Source organism: Gobio gobio, assembly GCF_949357685.1.
Source record: "Gobio gobio genome assembly, chromosome: 17".
In the NCBI taxonomy this organism is placed as follows: Eukaryota; Metazoa; Chordata; class Actinopteri; order Cypriniformes; family Gobionidae; genus Gobio; species Gobio gobio.
The window spans coordinates 2,987,069-3,008,997 of record NC_137110.1 but is presented as its reverse complement, the minus strand read 5'-3'; the positions used below and the strand labels follow the sequence as shown (position 1 = coordinate 3,008,997).

At 41.1% G+C, this 21,929-nt stretch overlaps 1 protein-coding gene across 2 annotated transcripts in view; it reads left to right on the top strand.

Annotated features, from left to right (window-relative positions):
- The window catches only part of anks1ab (ankyrin repeat and sterile alpha motif domain containing 1Ab), an 82,412-nt gene that overhangs the window by 39,413 nt on the left and 21,070 nt on the right, over positions 1 to 21,929 (top strand). For both annotated transcript variants that reach the window (XM_079841040.1, XM_079841039.1), the window contains exons 4-10: positions 3,253 to 3,351; positions 4,318 to 4,464; positions 4,544 to 4,651; positions 6,837 to 7,007; positions 13,054 to 13,185; positions 19,644 to 19,715; positions 19,964 to 20,047. In XM_079841040.1, the coding sequence (XP_079697166.1) occupies positions 3,253 to 3,351; positions 4,318 to 4,464; positions 4,544 to 4,651; positions 6,837 to 7,007; positions 13,054 to 13,185; positions 19,644 to 19,715; positions 19,964 to 20,047 (813 nt within the window). The remainder of the gene's footprint in view (positions 1 to 3,252; positions 3,352 to 4,317; positions 4,465 to 4,543; positions 4,652 to 6,836; positions 7,008 to 13,053; positions 13,186 to 19,643; positions 19,716 to 19,963; positions 20,048 to 21,929) is intronic.

The window sequence follows — 21,929 nt, the reverse complement described above, 5'->3', positions numbered from 1 at the left end:
TTTATCAACTTGGGTTGGGTTAAATGTTTGCTTAAAACAACCCATTCACTGGGTTAAAACAACCCAATCGATGGGTTAAAACAACCCATTCACTGGGTTAAAACAACCCAATCTCTGGGTTAAAACAACCCAATCCCTGGGTTAAAACAACCCAATCGCTGGGTTAAAACAACCCAATCTCTGGGTTAAAACAATCCAATCTCTGGGTTAAAACAACCCAATCGCTGGGTTAAAACAATCCAATCTCTGGGTTAAAACAATCCAATCGCTGGGTTAAAACAATCCAATCGATGGGTTAAAACAACCCAATTGCTGGGTTTGTCCATTTTCAACCCAACTTGGGTTATTTTTAACCCAGCATTTTTTAGAGTGTAGCTTAAAGGTGATTAAAAATTGTGAAATTAATGAGAAAACATTGTTAAAGTGCATAATTTTAGCCATAGCACCTTAAATACAATTATTATGTATTATAAAAGTGTACAGCCTAAAAATGTGTCTGTATTTCCAACTATATATCATCAATACATTATGAAGATATACATATATATGTGTGCTTGTGTGTGTGTATATATATATATATTAGTGCTGTCAGTCGATTAACCCATTTGTGCCCACATTTTTCTGGTTTCATGCATATAGTCATGTTAATAGTGAACATGTTCTGCATTTATTTTCCACAGGTTATTGTTTTCTTTTTTCTTGAAGATCGTATTTGAATGTGCAGCAACTTTTGGCATTTGGCATCTAACTCAAAATAACTGCTTTTAACAGATCAATCTTTATTCATAAACAAATGTAATGTATTATGTATAAAAGTCGGAGAACATTCGATGCAAACTCAAAAAAGCTGCATCTATCTTATAATCTGTTGAATATTAAAACACAACAAACATTTGTCTAAAAAGTGGTGGAATATAGTGCAGCTATTACACTCTAAAAAATGCTGTTAAAAATAACCCAAGTTGGGTTGAAAATGGACTAACCAAGTGATTGGGTTGTTTTAAGCAAACATTTAACCCAACCGCTGGGTTTTTTCCATTTTCAACCCAACTTGGGTTATTTTTAACCCAGCATTTTTTTAAGTGTAAGTTGCCCCAACAGGACATTGTGTATCAAAAAGTTAAATGAAAATAAATAAATAGACGAATGACGAAAAAATTACATCAAAAAACAAACAAAACAAAAATAAAATAGTCCCATAGTATCCAATGGCTGACTGTAGTAGGTGATTTCATATAATTCTGTAAATGTAAACTCATTAAATGTCTGAATTTCCACATTATAATGGAATCATAAGCTACTAGTCATAAAGAGAATGAGCGTCCTTGACCGATTAGAATGAAACGCATCCAAACTGGATGAAGGGTCCTCAATATTTTGGCCCTTACAAGACATAATATCATAAAATATGATATTTTTCCCTATCGAATTAAAGTCTGTACAGTAGAGATGTCAGTTAAAGGGTTAAGTTATGTTTTAGGTGGGATATTATGAAAGCAAAAAGGACTAAACAAGACCAAAAATCTTGATTTATTAACCTGTTAACACCACATATCCACATTATATATGTACTTACAAGTCAACTATAGTTGCCGCTTGGACTTTGGACTAAGTGTACAGAAAACTATAGATCTGTTGTAAGATTTGTTTTGTTTGGATGATTCTAGAGACCTTCACGATTGTGTCGATTTATACTATGTAATTCCACATCACTTCGCATAACTGTAATGACGGAAATTACAGAACTAAAAAAACAACATGACAGACGATTACGTTCAGATTCAAGCATTCAAGTATACATTAGTCTGTAGTACAATCAAGTATACACTGTATTAATGAAACAAAACCACATAATTGTACGCTGTAAAAAATGATTGTGATTTTAACTGTATTTTACTGTAAAAATGCTACGGTGAAAAACGGTTAAATGGCTAACAGAAAGTTTCCGTACTATATACGGTGAATAACTGTAATAGATCTTACCTTACATTTAATTTAATTTTACAGTAAAATACCGTTAAATTTACAGTTTTTGGAAGTGAAAAGTCATTGTGTAATTTACAGTGAAAACCCGTAAATTGACATTCCCAGAATTCCCTGCGTGACACTTCGCATTTGATGTATTTTTATTGCAATAACTATGTTACTTCTTTGTTTTTTCTAATCAGTTGTGTACATTAGGGCTTTATGTAACATTTGATGTTGTTAAATTAATGTTTATTGCATTTTTTACCATGATGGTGTTTAGTGTTTGTGTGAATGACACGGAGCAGCTTCTATATAATAGTATTGTCCTCTTAAAAGCTTTGATTCATCACGTGATTCTCATCTCCGCTGTGATTGGTGGTTGTCCGTATATATCAAAGGTACATAACAAATATTAGTATTTCAATAGGTTGGTCATTTAACATTATTTCAGTTAATGAAATATGATTTTTTACCGTAAATTGTTTACAGTGTAAACATAATCATTACAATATAAACCTTTAAATTATACAGTTTTGAACTGTAAAATAAATTTTTTTTTTACCGTAATTATTACATTATAATTAGGGCTGTCAAAAGATTAATCGCGATTAATCGCATCCAAAATAAAAGTTTGTGTTTACATAATATATGTGTGTGTACTCTGTTAATTATTATTTATATATAAATACACACACATTCATGTATATATTTAAGAAATATTTGCATGTATATACTGTATATACATTTATATAATCTGTAATATATATAAATATAAATGTTTTATATATAAAAATAATATTTTTTTCTTAAATATATACATGCTTGTGTGTGTATCTATATATAAATAATAATTAACAGAGTACACACACACATATATTATGTAAACACAAACTTTTATTTTGGATGTGATTAATCGCGATTAATCTTTTGACAGCCCTAATTATGAACCTTTAAATTATATGGTGCTGTCCCTAAAAACCTAAAACATTACTGCCGTATTTTTTACAGTAAAGTTCTGGCAACCACAGCTGCTGTTTTTTTACCGTAAATTTTACGGGGTTTTTTTCACAGTGTACTAGACATGTGTAAAATTAATGAGGGGGAAAATAAATACTCTAAACCCCAAGTGGATTTACTCAAACTGAGACAGTCAAAAAGCGTTAGGTTTTGCCCCGCTCTCCCCTATATTATTATATATCACTGTATGTGTCCGAAACTGCTGTAGTAAACTACCTCTGCTGATGTAAGTAAAGCTGATATTCCCGTGAATGTGCGCACGTTTAGGGGAGTAACGTGATGGAAGATGAGGACCTTCACGAAATTGGCATCACCGACCCGGGACACAGGAAGAAAATCCTTCATGCTGCGAAAGGCTTTCCGAAGGTAGCGTGTTTCAGTCCCTTAAAGGTTAGTTCACCCAAAAATGAAAATTCTGTCTTTAATTACTGACCCTCATGTCGTTGGACACCCGTCAGACCTCCGTTCATCTTCAGACACAAATTAAGATATTTTAGTGTAAATCTGATGCTCTGAAAGGCCTCCATTGGCACACTTTACACTCTCAAGACCCTTAAAAGACACTAAAGACTAAAGTTACAAAGTCCATCTCACTACAGCGGCTCTACAATAACTTTATGAATCGGCGAGAATAGTTTTTGTGCGCAAAAAAACCCTAAATAACGACTTATATAGTGATGACGATTTCAAAACAAAGCATCATGAAGTTTCGAAGCGTTATGAATCAGTGAGTCGATTCATGATTCGGATCGCGTGTCAAACTGCTGAATCGACTCACTGATTCATAACGCTTCAAAGCTTCATGATGCTTTGTTTTGAAATCGTCATCACTATATAAGTCGTTATTTAGGGTTTTTTTGCGTACAAAAACTATTATCGCCGATTCATAAAGTTATTGTAGAACCACTGTAGTGAGATGGACTTTGTAACGACGTCTTTAGTGCCTTTTAAGGGTCTTGAGAGTGTAAAGTGCCATTGTGTCAATGGAGGCCTTTCAGAGCATCAGATTTACACTAAAATATCTTCATTTCTGTTCCGAAGATGAACGGAGGTCTAACGGGTGTCGAACGAAATGAGGGTAAGTAATAAATGACAGAATTTTCATTTTTGGGTGAACTAACCCTTTAAATATGATCTGGAAACAACTTAAAATGTCACTGCGAATAGTTCTGAGAGAAGCGTGTGCTGTATTTATCTGCACTAGATTTAATATCTATCTAATGCAATCACATTCAGACATTTTAAGTGTGACTGACGTCTCCTCAAAGGGCTTTATATATTATATAGATGCGATGCTATGAAATGTAAGAGAGTGTTTTATTCCTCCTGCAGGTGAAAGCTCTGGGGTGTGACGGCAGCACCTCTCTGTCCTCATGGCTGGACACTTTGGGCCTCGGAGAATATCTGCACAATTTCCTGTCTAGCGGCTACCGCACGCTGGACTGCGTGAAGAACCTGTGGGAGCTTGAAATTGTCAATGTAAATGTGTCTTTCCCGCTGGTTTTGTCCGGAGGAGCGAGTGCACTGTGATCTGAAACACTGTATTTTCTCTGTGTAGGTGTTAAAAATTGGCCTTCTTGGTCACAGAAAAAGAATCATAGCCTCGATATCAGAGCGACCATATGAGGAAGCACCGTCAAAAACCAACCGCTTTTCCCAACTCAAGGTGATCAACACAATAATGTGACAATACAACAGAGGTGGACAAAGTACACAACTCCATTACTTGAGTAAAAGTAAAAATACGATTGGTTAAATATTACTCCATTACAAGTAAAAGTTGTAAAGATAGATTTTTACTTAAAGGAACACTACACTTTTTTTAAAAACAGGCTCATTTTTCAAGTCCCCTAGAGTTTTACCGTTATTGAATCCATTCAGCCGATCTTTGTATCTGGCGGTAGCACTTTTAGCATAGCTTAGCATACATCATTGATTCTGATCAGTCCATTAGCATCTCATTCAAAAAATGACCAAAGACACTTTCAATATTTTTCCTATTTAAAACTTGACTCTTCTACAGTTACATCGTGTGCTAAGACCAACTGAAAATGAAAAGTTGTGATTTTCTACACCTATATGGCTAGAACTACTTTCTCAATCCTGCGTAATAGTCGCGGATCTTCGCGGCCGTACCATGGCTGCAGCGGCGCAATGATTTGTTGGTATTCTGTGGAACATGGTGGTAGTTACACCTTCGACTTACTATCACAGCCCTTTACAACACACAGAACCATGGCTAATCACAGCTAAATCCACAACACAGAACCATGGCTAATCACAGCTAAATCCACAACACAATTTGTCGGCTGCAAGCCTGAAACTTTCTCTGCAACTACACGAACTTAGTGCCGGTCACATTGAAAGTTCCCTAGCTGGACTACTTTCAGGCGCTGTAATATCATTGCGCCGCGAAGATCCGCGGCTATTACGCAGGAATGAGAAAGTAGTTCTAGCCATATCGGTGTATAAAATCACAACTTTTCATTTTCAGTTGGTCTTAGCACACGATGTAACTGTAGAAGAGTCAAGTTTTAAATAGGAAAAATATTGAAAGTGTCTTTGGTCATTTTTTGAATGAGATGCTAATGGACTGATCAGAATCAATGATGAATGCTAAGCTAATGCTAAAAGTGCTACCGCCAGATACAAAGATCGGCTGAATGGATTCAAAAACGGTAAAACTCAACTATTTAACTCTAGGGGACTTGAAAAATGAGCCTATTTTAAAAAAAAAGTGGAGTGTTCTTTAAGTAAAAGTACAGAAGTACTTGCTTTTAAAAGCACTTAAGTATCAAAAGTAAAAGTAAACGCATTATTTTATTATTGTTGCATTGTTGTATGAATGCACGATTTTCATCATGGGGGTTTAAGCCAGTCATGCTCCATCCGACATGCTAGCATACCTGAACTCATTTAAATACTTGCTTAAAAGTTACAAAGCTCTTATCAAAGTCAAAATCATACTAGAAAAGAAAGGTTTCTACATTTGACAGGATTATGTTAAACACATTTCTGAAAGGACGTCAGTTAACATTATCAGCCCAACTACGCTTTTGCATGCTAGCTAACATCATTGTGGAACATTACCTATGCGTTAGCACTCTATCCACAAGGCTATGGCAAATTGGCGGGTAAATCTATAAAAATCATTTGACCAATCATACTTCATACCAGTGTTCATTTTGACAGCAAATTTGGATTTAGTTTTAGTCATAGTCTTTTGACTATAACATTTTAGGCATCTGAATTGTTTAGTTTTAGTCTAGTTTTAATTGGCTATAATAAGATTTAAGTTGATTCAATAGACTAAAATTTAGTACTTGTGGTCTGGCGTCTGAGAGGCAGCTTTCTGTGCACTTTCAGACTTTTTAAAAAAAAGCAAATTTTGCAAATGTAACTTTTAAGTATGACTGTGGTTCTGCGTCTGGGAACTGCCGTCTTCTATTTTGCCATCAATTGATTAGTGTTCAAAAAATACTTGTAAATCATTGAACTTCATGTGATCCTACAAGAGTGATTACTGATCGGCTGTCTGCAAAAAACAAAACAAAAAAAACAATCACGTTTTAAAGAAGAAAACAAATCATCCACTGACTTTCAAAGCGGCTACGACTTTCTATTTCAAGGGCCTTGATAGAAATGTAATGGAGTAAAAAGTACGATATTTGTCTTTCAAATGTAGTGAAGTAAAAGTCTTAAGTTTCCAGAAAAAATACTACTCAAGGACAGTACAGATACTCAAAAAGTGAACTTAAGTACAGTACTCAAGTAAATGTATTTAGTTACTGTCCACCTCTGAAATACAATATGTATACAAAACGTTGATTAATAATATTTGTGCTTAACAGATTCAGGACCTGTTGTCTCAGAATGCGTCGCCGCTCAGTTATATGGACCCGTACACCAGTCGCTCCATGGACATGTTGCTTCCACTGGGAGAATCCGGCAGAAAGAGCAGAGCATTGGATCAGGATGGCAGTATCTCCCTTCGCTCCTTCGGTGAAAGGTCACGCTCACATGTAAGCTCCTCTGTGACACCTATGATTATAACGACTCCTTCCACGTCACATGAATCACATTTGAGTCATTCTGTGATAAATATTGCAAAACATGTCTAGGCAGTTAAAGGTGAAGACAGCGATTTCTGAGAAACACTGTTGAAAGTGGATTGGAACGAGCAGCACAACACACTTGTAGCCAATCAGCAGTAGGGGGTGTGTTTACTCATGATGTGGGAGGAGAGAGAGTGAGCCACTCAGGTGTAGGGGGTGTGTTTACTCATTATGTGGGAGGAGAGAGAGTGAGCCACTCAGGTGTAGGGGGTGTGTTTACTCATTATGTGGGAGGAGAGAGAGTGAGCCACTCAGGTGTAGGGGGTGTGTTTACTCATGATGTGGGAGGAGAGAGAGTCAGCCACTCAGGTGTAGGGGGTGTGTTTACTCATTATGTGGGAGGAGAGAGAGTCAGCCACTCAGGTGTAGGGGGTGTGTTTACTCATGATGTGGGAGGAGAGAGAGTCAGCCACTCAGGTGTAGGGGGTGTGTTTACTCATGATGTGGGAGGAGAGAGAGTCAGCCACTCAGGTGTAGGGGGCGTGTTTACTCATGATGTGGGAGGAGAGAGAGTCAGCCACTCAGGTGTAGGGGGTGTGTTTACTCATGATGTGGGAGGAGAGAGAGTGAGCCACTCAGGAGTAGGGGGTGTGTCCACTCATGATGTGGGAGGAGAGAGAGTGAGCCACTCAGGAGTAGGGGGTGTGTTTACTCATGATGTGGGAGGAGAGAGAGTCAGCCACTCAGGTGTAGGGGGTGTGTTTACTCATGATGTGGGAGGAGAGAGAGTCAGCCACTCAGGTGTAGGGGGTGTGTTTACTCATGATGTGGGAGGAGAGAGAGTCAGCCACTCAGGTGTAGGGGGTGTGTTTACTCATGATGTGGGAGGAGAGAGAGTCAGCCACTCAGGAGTAGGGGGTGTGTTTACTCATGATGTGGGAGGAGAGAGAGTGAGCCACTCAGGTGTAGGGGGTGTGTTTACTCATGATGTGGGAGGAGAGAGAGTCAGCTACTCAGGTGTAGGGGGTGTGTTTACTCATGATGTGGGAGGAGAGAGAGTCAGCCACTCAGGAGTAGGGGGTGTGTTTACTCATGATGTGGGAGGAGAGAGAGTCAGCCACTCAGGTGTAGGGGGTGTGTTTACTCATGATGTGGGAGGAGAGAGAGTCAGCCACTCAGGTGTAGGGGGTGTGTTTACTCATGATGTGGGAGGAGAGAGAGTGAGCCACTCAGGTGTAGGGGGCGTGTTTACTCATGATGTGGGAGGAGAGAGAGTGAGCCACTCAGGTGTAGGGGGCGTGTTTACTCATGATGTGGGAGGAGAGAGAGTCAGCCACTCAGGTGTAGGGGGCGTGTTTACTCATGATGTGGGAGGAGAGAGAGTCAGCCACTCAGGTGTAGGGGGTGTGTTTACTCATGATGTGGGAGGAGAGAGAGTCAGCCACTCAGGTGTAGGGGGCGTGTTTACTCATGATGTGGGAGGAGAGAGAGTCAGCCACTCAGGTGTAGGGGGCGTGTTTACTCATGATGTGGGAGGAGAGAGTGAGCCACTCAGGAGTAGGGGGTGTGTTTACTCATGATGTGGGAGGAGAGAGAGTGAGCCACTCAGGTGTAGGGGGCGTGTTTACTCATGATGTGGGAGGAGAGAGAGTCAGCCACTCAGGTGTAGGGGGCGTGTTTACTCATGATGTGGGAGGAGAGAGAGTCAGCCACTCAGGTGTAGGGGGTGTGTTTACTCATGATGTGGGAGGAGAGATAGTGAGCCACTCAGGTGTAGGGGGTGTGTTTACTCATGATGTGGGAGGAGAGAGAGTCAGCCACTCAGGAGTAGGGGGTGTGTTTACTCATGATGTGGGAGGAGAGAGAGTCAGCCACTCAGGAGTAGGGGGTGTGTTTACTCATGATGTGGGAGGAGAGAGAGTCAGCCACTCAGGAGTAGGGGGTGTGTTTACTCATGATGTGGGAGGAGAGAGAGTGAGCCACTCAGGTGTAGGGGGTGTGTTTACTCATGATGTGGGAGGAGAGAGAGTCAGCCACTCAGGTGTAGGGGGTGTGTTTACTCATGATGTGGGAGGAGAGAGAGTCAGCCACTCAGGTGTAGGGGGTGTGTTTACTCATGATGTGGGAGGAGAGATAGTGAGCCACTCAGGTGTAGGGGGTGTGTTTACTCATGATGTGGGAGGAGAGAGAGTCAGCCACTCAGGAGTAGGGGGTGTGTTTACTCATGATGTGGGAGGAGAGAGAGTGAGCCACTCAGGTGTAGGGGGTGTGTTTACTCATGATGTGGGAGGAGAGAGAGTCAGCCACTCAGGAGTAGGGGGTGTGTTTACTCATGATGTGGGAGGAGAGAGAGTCAGCCACTCAGGAGTAGGGGGTGTGTTTACTCATGATGTGGGAGGAGAGAGAGTCAGCCACTCAGGAGTAGGGGGTGTGTTTACTCATGATGTGGGAGGAGAGAGAGTCAGCCACTCAGGTGTAGGGGGTGTGTTTACTCATGATGTGGGAGGAGAGAGAGTCAGCCACTCAGGTGTAGGGGGTGTGTTTACTCATTATGTGGGAGGAGAGAGAGTGAGCCACTCAGGTGTAGGGGGTGTGTTTACTCATGATGTGGGAGGAGAGAGAGTCAGCCACTCAGGTGTAGGGGGTGTGTTTACTCATGATGTGGGAGGAGAGAGAGTGAGCCACTCAGGAGTAGGGTGTGTGTCCACTCATGATGTGGGAGGAGAGAGAGTGAGCCACTCAGGTGTAGGGGGTGTGTTTACTCATGATGTGGGAGGAGAGAGAGTGAGCCACTCAGGTGTAGGGGGTGTGTTTACTCATTATGTGGGAGGAGAGAGAGTGAGCCACTCAGGTGTAGGGGGTGTGTTTACTCATGATGTGGGAGGAGAGAGAGTCAGCCACTCAGGTGTAGGGGGTGTGTTTACTCATGATGTGGGAGGAGAGAGAGTCAGCCACTCAGGTGTAGGGGGTGTGTTTACTCATGATGTGGGAGGAGAGAGAGTCAGCCACTCAGGAGTAGGGGGTGTGTTTACTCATGATGTGGGAGGAGAGAGAGTCAGCCACTCAGGTGTAGGGGGTGTGTTTACTCATGATGTGGGAGGAGAGAGAGTCAGCCACTCAGGTGTAGGGGGTGTGTTTACTCATTATGTGGGAGGAGAGAGAGTGAGCCACTCAGGTGTAGGGGGTGTGTTTACTCATGATGTGGGAGGAGAGAGAGTCAGCCACTCAGGTGTAGGGGGTGTGTTTACTCATGATGTGGGAGGAGAGAGAGTGAGCCACTCAGGAGTAGGGTGTGTGTCCACTCATGATGTGGGAGGAGAGAGAGTGAGCCACTCAGGTGTAGGGGGTGTGTTTACTCATGATGTGGGAGGAGAGAGAGTGAGCCACTCAGGTGTAGGGGGTGTGTTTACTCATTATGTGGGAGGAGAGAGAGTGAGCCACTCAGGTGTAGGGGGTGTGTTTACTCATGATGTGGGAGGAGAGAGAGTCAGCCACTCAGGTGTAGGGGGTGTGTTTACTCATGATGTGGGAGGAGAGAGAGTCAGCCACTCAGGTGTAGGGGGTGTGTTTACTCATGATGTGGGAGGAGAGAGAGTCAGCCACTCAGGTGTAGGGGGTGTGTTTACTCATGATGTGGGAGGAGAGAGAGTCAGCCACTCAGGAGTTGGGGGCGTGTCCACTCATGATGTGGGAGGAGAGAGAGTCAGCCACTCAGGAGTAGGGGGTGTGTTTACTCATGATGTGGGAGGAGAGAGAGTGAGCCACTCAGGAGTAGGGGGCGTGTCCACTCATGATGTGGGAGGAGAGAGAGTGAGCCAATCAGCAGTAGGGGGTGTGTCCACTGAGCTAATCAGCAGTAGGGGGTGTGTCCACTGAGCCAATCAGCAGTAGGGGGCGTGTCCACTCATGATGCGTGAGGTGAGTAATATGTGAGTATCATTGCTGTTTGCTCTGGAGCTGGTGTTCTGCTGGCGACTAATAACGTATTGTTATATATCAATAGCGTTGATCATCTCTTGTCAAGGCCACACATATTAAGGTCTGGGTGGATTAGATGGCAAGTTCTCCTAATCAGCGTGTTGGATGCAGGGGAAACTGGCAGGAAGAAAGATCTGAGCAACTTTCACAAGGGCCAAATCGTTATAGCAAGGCGGCTGGGTCAGAACATCTCTGACAGGCTGTTTTTGGCATCGAAGGCTATCCGGTCTGGTCCAAGCCAACAGAAGGTCTGCTGTGGGGTTTACCTGGGGGACTGATGGGAAGAGGTGGACAGTAACAAGTACATTTACTTGAGTACTGTACTTAAGCACACTTTTTGAGTGTCTGTACTTTTCTGAAGTATTATTTTTTAGGGAAACTTTTACTTTAACTTCACTAGATTTGAAAGACAAATATTGTACTTTTTACTCCACTACATTTCTATCAAGGTCCTCGAAGTCAAAAGTCATTTCTGTAGCAGCTTTGCAAGCCAGTGGATGAATTTCTTTCTTCTTTTTTTTTTTTTTTGCAAAATGTAAATGTCTGTGAGAAAGAGAAGCGCAGACATATGGATGGATCTGAAAAAGCCTGATGAAAGAGCTCAGTTCAGTCTGGTTTTTGTGCCTCTGAGATGCCAGAGCACGAGGACTGAATAGAGCTTTCTTTTGTGTTTTTTTCGCACTTAAACAGACTAATACACACAAAATGTCAAAATTTTCATTTTGGAAAGTATTCACGTAAACAAAGTTGATTATGTCTTAAGTGAACGTAAACAGTTGGGGGAATATCAGATGTGTATCAGTGTGTAGGATTTGTGCATTCAGCCTTAAAGTGACAGCAGCTTTGTAAAAAGCTATGTAACTTTTAAGTATTTAAATGAGTTTAAGGTGGTCGTATGGAGCATCACTGACTGGCTTAAACCACCATGGCATAGCGTGCATTTATACAACAATGCAACAATAATAAAATAATGCATTGACATAAAAAAGGAAATTTACTTTTGATACTTAAAGGATTAGTTCACTGATCACGATCAAATTTGACCTCACTCAGCGGAAGTTATGGCTGAGCTCAGAGATGATCACGCTCATCTGATAAGAGGTAAAATAATATCATAAATACTGCTGATGGTTTGGCTAGATAAGACCCTTATTCATCATCTGGGGTCGTTTAAAGCCCTTTGAAGCTGCACTGAAACTCATTTGGGCCGTTTGGGGCCCATTGAAGTCCATTATATGGAGAAAAACCCTGGACTGTTTTCATCCAAAACCTTCATTTCTCTTCGACTGCAGAAAGAAAGACATGGACATCTTGGATGAGATGCGGGTGAGTAAATTATCAGCAAAAGTTTATTTAAAAGTGAACTAATCCTTTAAGTACTTTTAAAAGCGAGTACTTCTGTACTTTTATACAGAAAAATATAAATAGTTTTTTACAACTTTCACTTGTAACGGAGTAATATTTGTCCAGTAGTACTTTTACTTTCACTCGAGTAATGAAGTTGTGTACTTTGTCCACCTCTGGTGTGTGGGATGATCTGGGAAACCATGAGCCTTTCATGTGTGTTTCCGAATGCTCTGACTTTCTAACCAAATTCATTTAAATGAAACATTTTTGGACCAAAATGACAGAAAACACAAAGTATCGTTTGCTTATTGTGTAATATAATTATTATATTCTGAAAATGTCAGGACGCATTCTGTGCTATTTTAAATACCAAATATAAATTTTTAATGGAACATATTTAGTCATATTTACTATTTGTGTTTCCATGTACTCTCTAACAAATTGCTGAAAAGGGTTATGAGGTCTTGAAGGCTGATGTCTGTGAACACCACAGAACATGAATAATGTATACCGCTTTTAAATAAGGCAAATTTTTAAATAATTTAAACTCATTATGCTTTGAAATTTATGGATGAATAATAGGAAGCTGCAACATTAAATGTAACTCCCCTTTGAATATAAATGCTCAGAATGTTTCAGCTGGTGTGACCTTGACTCAGATGTGAGTTGTTGTTGTGTTTTCCGTCAGGACCGTCATGCGGATCGTCAGTCCCGTCTAAACATCCGCCCTTCCAGCCACTCGGCCACCTACACCACCGTCTCCACCTGGCACCATCACCCGGAGAAACTCATCACAGAGTCCTGCGTTTATGAGGCCAGAGTAAGAGCGTCTGTCACCTTATACACCTCACCAGGGGCGGTTCTAGGATCTTCATTTTAGGGGGGCTAGGGATGAAACGGTGTGGAAATTTAACATCACGATTATAGTGACCCAAATGATCACGGTTATCAATATTATCACGGTTTTGTTCAAACGAGATGAAAGTGTTCAAAAATAACAGATGCACACATTTAAAACATTTCAACAAGTTTTATATTTGAAAATCAACAAACAACAAATAACTAAAGCAGCTCTATGCACTTTTTTAAGCTAGATTCTGTGGGATTTCCTTCCTTATAATGGCCGTCGTCAATAGCAACGCATAACACATAAATAATAATAATTTGTCGTAAATATAATCTCTAATATAATCTCTGTAAATATATTCTCAAGCAATATTCTCATCAGTGTTCAGCAATGATGCATTTAAATCTAGCATGTTTTGTGTTAGAGCCCAAACAGTATCCTAGTGAAATAATGCATATCCATATTTCCATATGATTTGACAGTTTATTTTATTAAATATCAAAATGTGTGCATCATACCTGACACCTAGATGATCACTTTACAGTCAGTTTTATAACTGTCATTCTCTTCAAATGCTGTTGAAGTTTCAAACGTGTATAACGTTACCAATGTTGTGTGTAACTTTAGAGACGGTCACTAAATTCGCTAATCTTTATGCCAGTCATATCAGACGCGCTGTGGTTCTGCTGTGTTTGTTTGAAACTATTTTCGCTGCTGAAATAGAACAAAAACAGTCAACCTCTGTATGATGAATGAATCTCCTGCATACATCGCATGTTTATCTCTGCTTTGAGTGTAGATTTCAGGGAGTGAGCGCGGCGCGCGCTCTGAACGCCTCTGATTATGAGACATTGCATTCATAAACTCAATATAAACACGTGTGAGTGGTTATAATGCGCAACGCGATTATAACAGATGGCTTTTGAGAAGACTATAATAAGTTCAACAGGAGAGTGGCTAGTGTGCAGCCGAAATAACGTTAAGTTACACCCGCAAACGGCGGTTGTTAATGTCAAGCCCTGATTATCCCTTAAATGTCGCCCTAGTCTTGTCTGAACTTGTTTGTTCGCTTCACGTTATTATTTCCCAGACGTAGTTTTGGTATTGAGGTCAAAGTCCACTTGCCTTGTGTTCGTAGTTTTGAAGTGTTCCTCCTATTACAGCGACTTTCTTCTGGCATGTTCTGCAGACAGGGTGACCATCTTCCATTAAGTTTCCCACAGGACTTTCGTAAAAGCCAAAAAATGACAACGCCTCATATTTGGTCCTTTTAGAGGCTGAACAATCATAGCAAAATTGCGCTATTAACTAGTAGCTTACTAACATGCATATCCATAGGATGGCTGTTTATTAATACTTATAAAGTAGTGCTGGGCATCGATTAAAAAAAAACCCACTAATTAATCGCATTTTTTTCTGTAATTAATCGCGATTAATCGCAAGTTTTTAATATTTTACGTTTTTTATATTTTGATATTGTAATAATTTCAATTACTCTCCAAATTAATGTATAAACAATTTAAAGACAGCATATTTTAAATATGTGTTGTATTGTCATCTTTTTATGAATGAAGGCCAGTATCACTGATGTCTCTATGAAACATTAATGACGTTACATTACAGTATAACTGAAAGAGACCAATTTCAACATTTATTAGGCTTTAAAAAACAACTTTTAATTTAAGTGAACTTTAAACAATCTTTACATAAACCCAAAATAATAAATGTTATATTTACCCATGGCCTTCCCTGTTAGACATATACAGAAATGTAATAGTTATCTTTCTTAACTGCATAAATAATAAATGAAATATAGATGAATCATCATTAAAGCTAAAATTTTCTCTGTTCCCGTTGTTCTGTGATGAACATTAATGACATCATCATCAGTGCTACTGTCACTTTAAGATCAGCCGCGGATCTCACGCGCATCTCATTTCCTCACAACTCTTTAAGTTCATTTAAGACGTTATTTAACTAATTTAAGATCCTAATATGAGGATACTCAAAATCCTCTGTGTTATTGTTTGTTCAAGAGCAAAAGAGAACTCGATGTGAGCAGGAAACTGACGCGAGTATATCTCGAGTGTGTGTGTGTGTGTGTGTGTGTGTGTGTCAGTGTCCCTTGATTAGCTGACATGAGACGCATCCACACACACACACACACACACAGGACATTGGCATACAGCGCACTCTCTTGTGTCTTGTTCCGCTTGGAAGCATTTACATGAATAAGAGCGTGATGATCATGTAACGCTAAGCAAAAATGGATATAAAAACGGACGCTGCGTTATTTGCGTTAAATATTTTTAATGCGTTAAGCTGAAAAAATGAATCGCCAGCGTTAACGCGTTAATTTGCCCAGCCCTATTATAAAGTAATACTAATAAAGCTCCCCCTACATATGTGCATTTTAAGATGTTCTGAAGGTCAACAAATGAGATAACAGTAGCTTGAAAACCATGTCACTGGGCACCAGTGTTGGGGAAAGTTACTTTGAAAAGTAATGCAATACAATTTTGCGTTACTCCCTTAAAAAGTAACTAATTGAGTTACTTAGTTACTTTTTAAGAAAAGTAATGCGTTACGTTACTTTTGCGTTACTTTTTCTCACCTTGGCTGGGCTTGTTTTTGTTTATAACAAAAAAGTAATATTTTTGTTCAACAGTAAAGACTTCATACCAAAATTGAAATAATAAGCCCCAGGCTGAGGTAAAAATGTAAATTCACGCATGAACAGTAGAGGGCGCAGCTCCGTTCTGGATAATAGTAGAATAGGATGCAGGAGAAAAAAGTTTTACCAATAACTACCAAAACTAAAAATCTAGTAATTTTCATCATCAAAGGTCAGGAGCAAGACATTAGTAAATTAAATATAAAGGTAGATTATGCATAAAAGTAGTTGTTTTATTTAACATTTAATTATTGGAGGTTTGCATAGTACTCTGATTTTGTATTTGACTGAGTACAAAATCTTTATTGTGCAAGTGAGATAAATAAATGCTCACATTTAGTCTACAACTACAATAACCATCATGTTTACACACATACCTCTGCACTTATTTTTCTCAACAGAAAAATGACAGGAGAGCTGTCAGTCAAATTAATGTGAAAAGTAACTTGCGTTACTTTTTTACAAAAGTAACTCAGATATTTAGTTGTAAATTTGAAAAGTAATGCGTTACTTTACTAGTTACTTGGAAAAAGTAATATTATTACGTAACTCAAGTTACTTGTAATGCGTTTCCCCCAACACTGCTGGGCAGTAGATTATTTGTCTCTATCTCCACATCTCTCTTTTTTTCTCTGTTTTTCTCTTGCCCAGTCTCTTCCCCTCCTAACGCTGAGCTTTAACTGATATAGTTTTTCCATTTTCGTCAGAGAAGAAAGTAAATATGGGGCCAGTTGCATAAACTAAGCCATTTCAGACAGTGTCTTAAGATCTAGTATGAGCCACTAGCAGTTAGGCAAGGGGCATTCAGTCTTACTTATCGTATCAAATTAGGCCAGTCTATGTTTTTATGTAACTGATTAAAAAAAAATATGAACAGTCTTAAAGAAAAAAATGTATGTCTAACTTGTAAGACTAGTCTTAACGGTTTATGCAACCGGCCCATGGTTTACATATTAACATACTGATTTATGAATACTTTTCTTAGACACGTTAATTTACTGTTTATTAAAGTTTTACGTTTATTAAATTAATTCACAAAATAAACACATTCATTAATAATCTTATGCCCAATACAGGCTGAAATAGCTGAGCTTTTTTTAATTTTATGTACTGAAGGCTACAAATGGAATAATTTTAATTTACAATATGTACACATTCATTATTAATCTTATGCCTAATCTGAAGAAAACGGTTTTGTTAATATTTCTTGTTTGTTAATTACATTATGAATCACATTGGCCTATTTTCAATTCAAATTGGCGAAATTAGACAAAAATATTAATTTGCCTGAATATTTTTGTCTTTGTTTAACATTTCTGACTTAAAGAAGCAGAGTCTTAGTTTACATTTCTCTCACTTTACGTCGAGTCGCGCTGCTAAAATTCGTTTTTAGCCTCAGCAGCTTCTGTGAACATAAAGCCCGCCTACTCTGATTTGATTGGTTTTCTCGAATATTTTGACATTGACGAGCGATGACAGACCAATGAGAGCTCAGATGAACACACACACACCTCTGCTTCTGACGCGGTTCACACATTTTTTAGGGGGACTGGGGCAGAAGTTAAGGGTCTTGAACCGCCCCTGCACCTCATCATCCATATTTGCAACTTTTACTGATAGCAAAGTGCTGGGATGACCCAAAGACTATCAGAGGGAAATATTATCCTCATGTTTGTGTGCTGAAAACCGAGGGATGTTAGAGACAGAACAGGAAATGACGTGGGAATGGGATCAGGAAACGAGTCAGTACGGCTCAAACCACAGGAGAATCGTGACTCAGGTCATGAAGGTCCAAACAGAGTCTACATTTAAATACAGAAAAGATCCATTCATGAGCACCACAGTAAACTATTCCAGTGCTCTTTTAAACCAGCATTGTTATTTTTTAACAATGTCCTGGGAAAAAATGTGAGAGTAAATATTGTGTGATGATGGGTGGATGGATGATGATGGATGATGGATGGATGATGTATGGATGATGGATGGATGGATGATGGATGGATGATGATGATGATGGATGGATGGATGATGGATGGATGGATGATGGATGGATGATGATGATGGATGGATGATGTATGGATGATGATGATGGATGATGTATGGATGATGGATGTATGGATGATGGATGGATGATGGATGGATGATGTATGGATGATGGATGGATGGATGATGGATGGATGATGGATGGATGATGGATGGATGGATGGATGGATGGATGGATGATGGATGGATGATGGATGGATGATGTATGGATGGATAATGTATGGATGATGATGATGATGGATGGATGATGTATGGATGATAGATGGATGGATGATGTATGGATGATGATGATGGATGGATGATGTATGGATGATGGATGGATGGATGGATGATGATGTATGGATGATGTATGGATGATGGATGGATGGATGGATGGATGGATGGATGATGTATGGATGATGGATGGATGGATAATGTATGGATGATGATGATGGATGGATGATGTATGGATGATGGATGTATGGATGATGGATGGATGATGGATGGATGATGTATGGATGATGGATGGATGGATGATGGATGGATGATGGATGGATGATGGATGGATGGATGGATGGATGGATGATGGATGGATGATGGATGGATGATGTATGGATGGATAATGTATGGATGATGATGATGGATGGATGATGTATGGATGATAGATGGATGGATGATCAATGGATGATGGATGGATGGATGGATGATGATGGATGGATGATGTATGGATGATGGATGGATGGATGATGGATGGATGGATGATGGATGGATGATGTATGGATGATGGATGGATGGATGATGGATGGATGATGGATGGATGGATAATGTATGGATGATGATGATGGATGGATGATGTATGGATGATAGATGGATGGATGATGTATGGATGATGGATGGATGGATGGATGGATGATGATGGATGGATGGATGATGTATGGATGATGGATGGATGGATGATGGATGATGGATGGATGATGTATGGATGATAGATGGATGGATGATGGATGATGGATGGATGATGGATGGATGGATGGATGATGGATGGATGGATGGATGGATGATCGATGGATGATGGATGGATGGATGATGATGGATGGATGGATGATGGATGATGGATGGATGGATGATGGATGATGGATGGATGATGTATGGATGATAGATGGATGGATGATGGATGGATGATGGATGGATGGATGGATGATCGATGGATGATGGATGGATGGATGGATGATGGATGGATGGATGATGATGGATGGATGATGGATGGATGATGGATGGATGATGGATGGATGGATGGATGGATGGATGGATGATGGATGGATGGATGATGATGGATGGATGGATGGATGATGGATGGATGATGTATGGATGATGGATGGATGGATGGATAGATGGATGGATGGATGGATGGATGGATGATGATGGATGGATGGATGGATGCATGATGTATGTATGGATGGATGGATGGATGAATGATTTATGTATGGATGATGGATGGATGGATAATGTATGGATGATGGATGGATGATGGATGGATGGATGGATGGATGATGATGGATGGATGGATGATGTATGTATGGATGGATGATGGATGGATGGATGGATGATAGATTGGTGGATGGATGATAGATGGATGGATGGATGATGGCTGGATAGAACGACAGATGGATAGAACGACAGATATCTGACATACACCACCATTGGAAAATCTATTCCTCCACTCTTTCTTTCCCAGTATTTAGGGTCGGTGATCATCCGGGATCTGCGAGGGATTGAGTCTACACAGGAGGCGTGTGCCAGGATAAGGGTATGTGACATCATTACATCTCTTAAAGGGTCATATTATGGGCTGTTGGGATGCACTAGAATATGCTTTCATGCTTGATTATTCAAAAACACATTATAGGGAATTATTTTTCCCTCCTTATGAAACACAAACTCTGCTCTGATTGGTCAGCTGGTCCAGTGTGCTGTGATTGGTCTACTCTGCTCTGATTGGTCAGCTGGTCCATAACAGTGTATGTTTATACATTTGGCCCTACTAATTTTTCCCAGAAATCAAAGGATCACCGGAAAGGTCCCGTCATAATTCTGAACATCACCTACAGAGGAGTCAAGTTTGTTGACGCAGCCACAAAGGTGAGAGCTCCAGTACCGCTAACACTGCTAACACCGCAAACACTGAGCGCTAACACCGCTAACACTGCAAACACTGAGCGCTAACACTGAAAACACTGAGTGCTAACACCGCTAACACTGCAAACACTGAGCGCTAACACCGCGAACACTGCAAACACTGAGCGCTAACACCGCTAACACTGCAAACACTGAGCGCTAACACCGCAAACACTGAGCGCTAACACCGCTAACACTGCAAAAACTGAGCGCTAACACCGCTAACACTGCAAACACTGAGCGCTAACACCGCTAACACTGCAAACACTGAGCGCTAACACCGCTAACACTGAGCGCTAACAGCGCTAACACTGAGCGCTAACACTGAGCGCTAACACTGAGCGCTAACAGCGCTAACACTGAGCGCTAACAGCGCTAACACTGAGCGCTAACATTGAGCGCTAACACTGAGCGCTAACACTGAGCGCTAACATTGAGCGCTAACACTGAACGCTAACACTGAGCGCTAACAGCGCTAACACTGAGCGCTAACACTGAGCACTAACAGCGCTAACACTGAGCGCTAAAACTGAGCGCTAACAGCGCTAACACTGAGCGCTGACACTGAGCGCTAACAGCGCTAACACTGAGCGCTAACACTGAGCGCTGACACTGAGCACTAACAGCGCTAACACTGAGCGCTAATTCTGAGCGCTGACACTGAGCGCTGACACTGAGCGCTAACAGCGCTAACACTGAGCGCTAACACTGAGCGCTGACACTGAGCACTAACAGCGCTAACACTGAGCGCTAATTCTGAGCGCTGACACTGAGCGCTAACACTGAGCGCTAACACTGAGCGTTGACACTGAGCGCTAACACTGAGCGCTAACAGCGCTAACACTGAGCGCTAACACTGAGCGCTGACACTGAGCGCTAACACTGAGCGCTAACACTGAGCGCTAACACTGAGTGCTAACACTGAGCGCTAACAGCGCTAACAGCGCTAACACTGAGCGCTGACACTGAGCGCTAACAGCGCTAACAGCACTAACACTGAGCGCTAACACTGAGCGCTAACAGCGCTAACACTGAGCGCTGACACTGAGCGCTAACACTGAGCGCTAACAGCGCTAACACTGAGCGCTAACAGCGCTAACACTGAGCGCTAACACTGAGCGCTAACAGCGCTAACACTGAGCGCTAACACTGAGCGCTAACACTGAGCGCTAACAATGAGCGCTAATTCTGAGCGCTGACACTGAGCGTTGACACTGAGCGCTAACACTGAGCGCTAACAGCGCTAACACTGAGCGCTAACACTGAGCGCTGACACTGAGCGCTAACACTGAGCGCTAACACTGAGCGCTAACACTGAGTGCTAACACTGAGCGCTAACAGCGCTAACAGCGCTAACACTGAGCGCTGACACTGAGCGCTAACAGCGCTAACAGCGCTAACACTGAGCGCTAACACTGAGCGCTAACAGCGCTAACACTGAGCGCTGACACTGAGCGCTAACACTGAGCGCTAACAGCGCTAACAGCGCTAACACTGAGCGCTAACAGCGCTAACACTGAGCGCTAACACTGAGCGCTAACAGCGCTAACACTGAGCGCTAACACTGCTAACACTGAGCGCTAACACTGCTAACACTGAGCGCTAACACTGAGCGCTAACAATGAGCGTTAACACTGGTAACACTGAGCGCTGACACTGAGCGCTAACACTGAGCGCTAACAGCGCTAACACTGAGCGCTAACATTGAGCGCTAACACTGCTAACACTGAGCGCTAACACTGAGTGCTAACACTGCGCGCTAACAGCGCTAACACTGAGCGCTAACACTGAGCGCTAACACTGAGTGCTAACACTGAGCGCTAACACTGCTAACACTGGTAACACT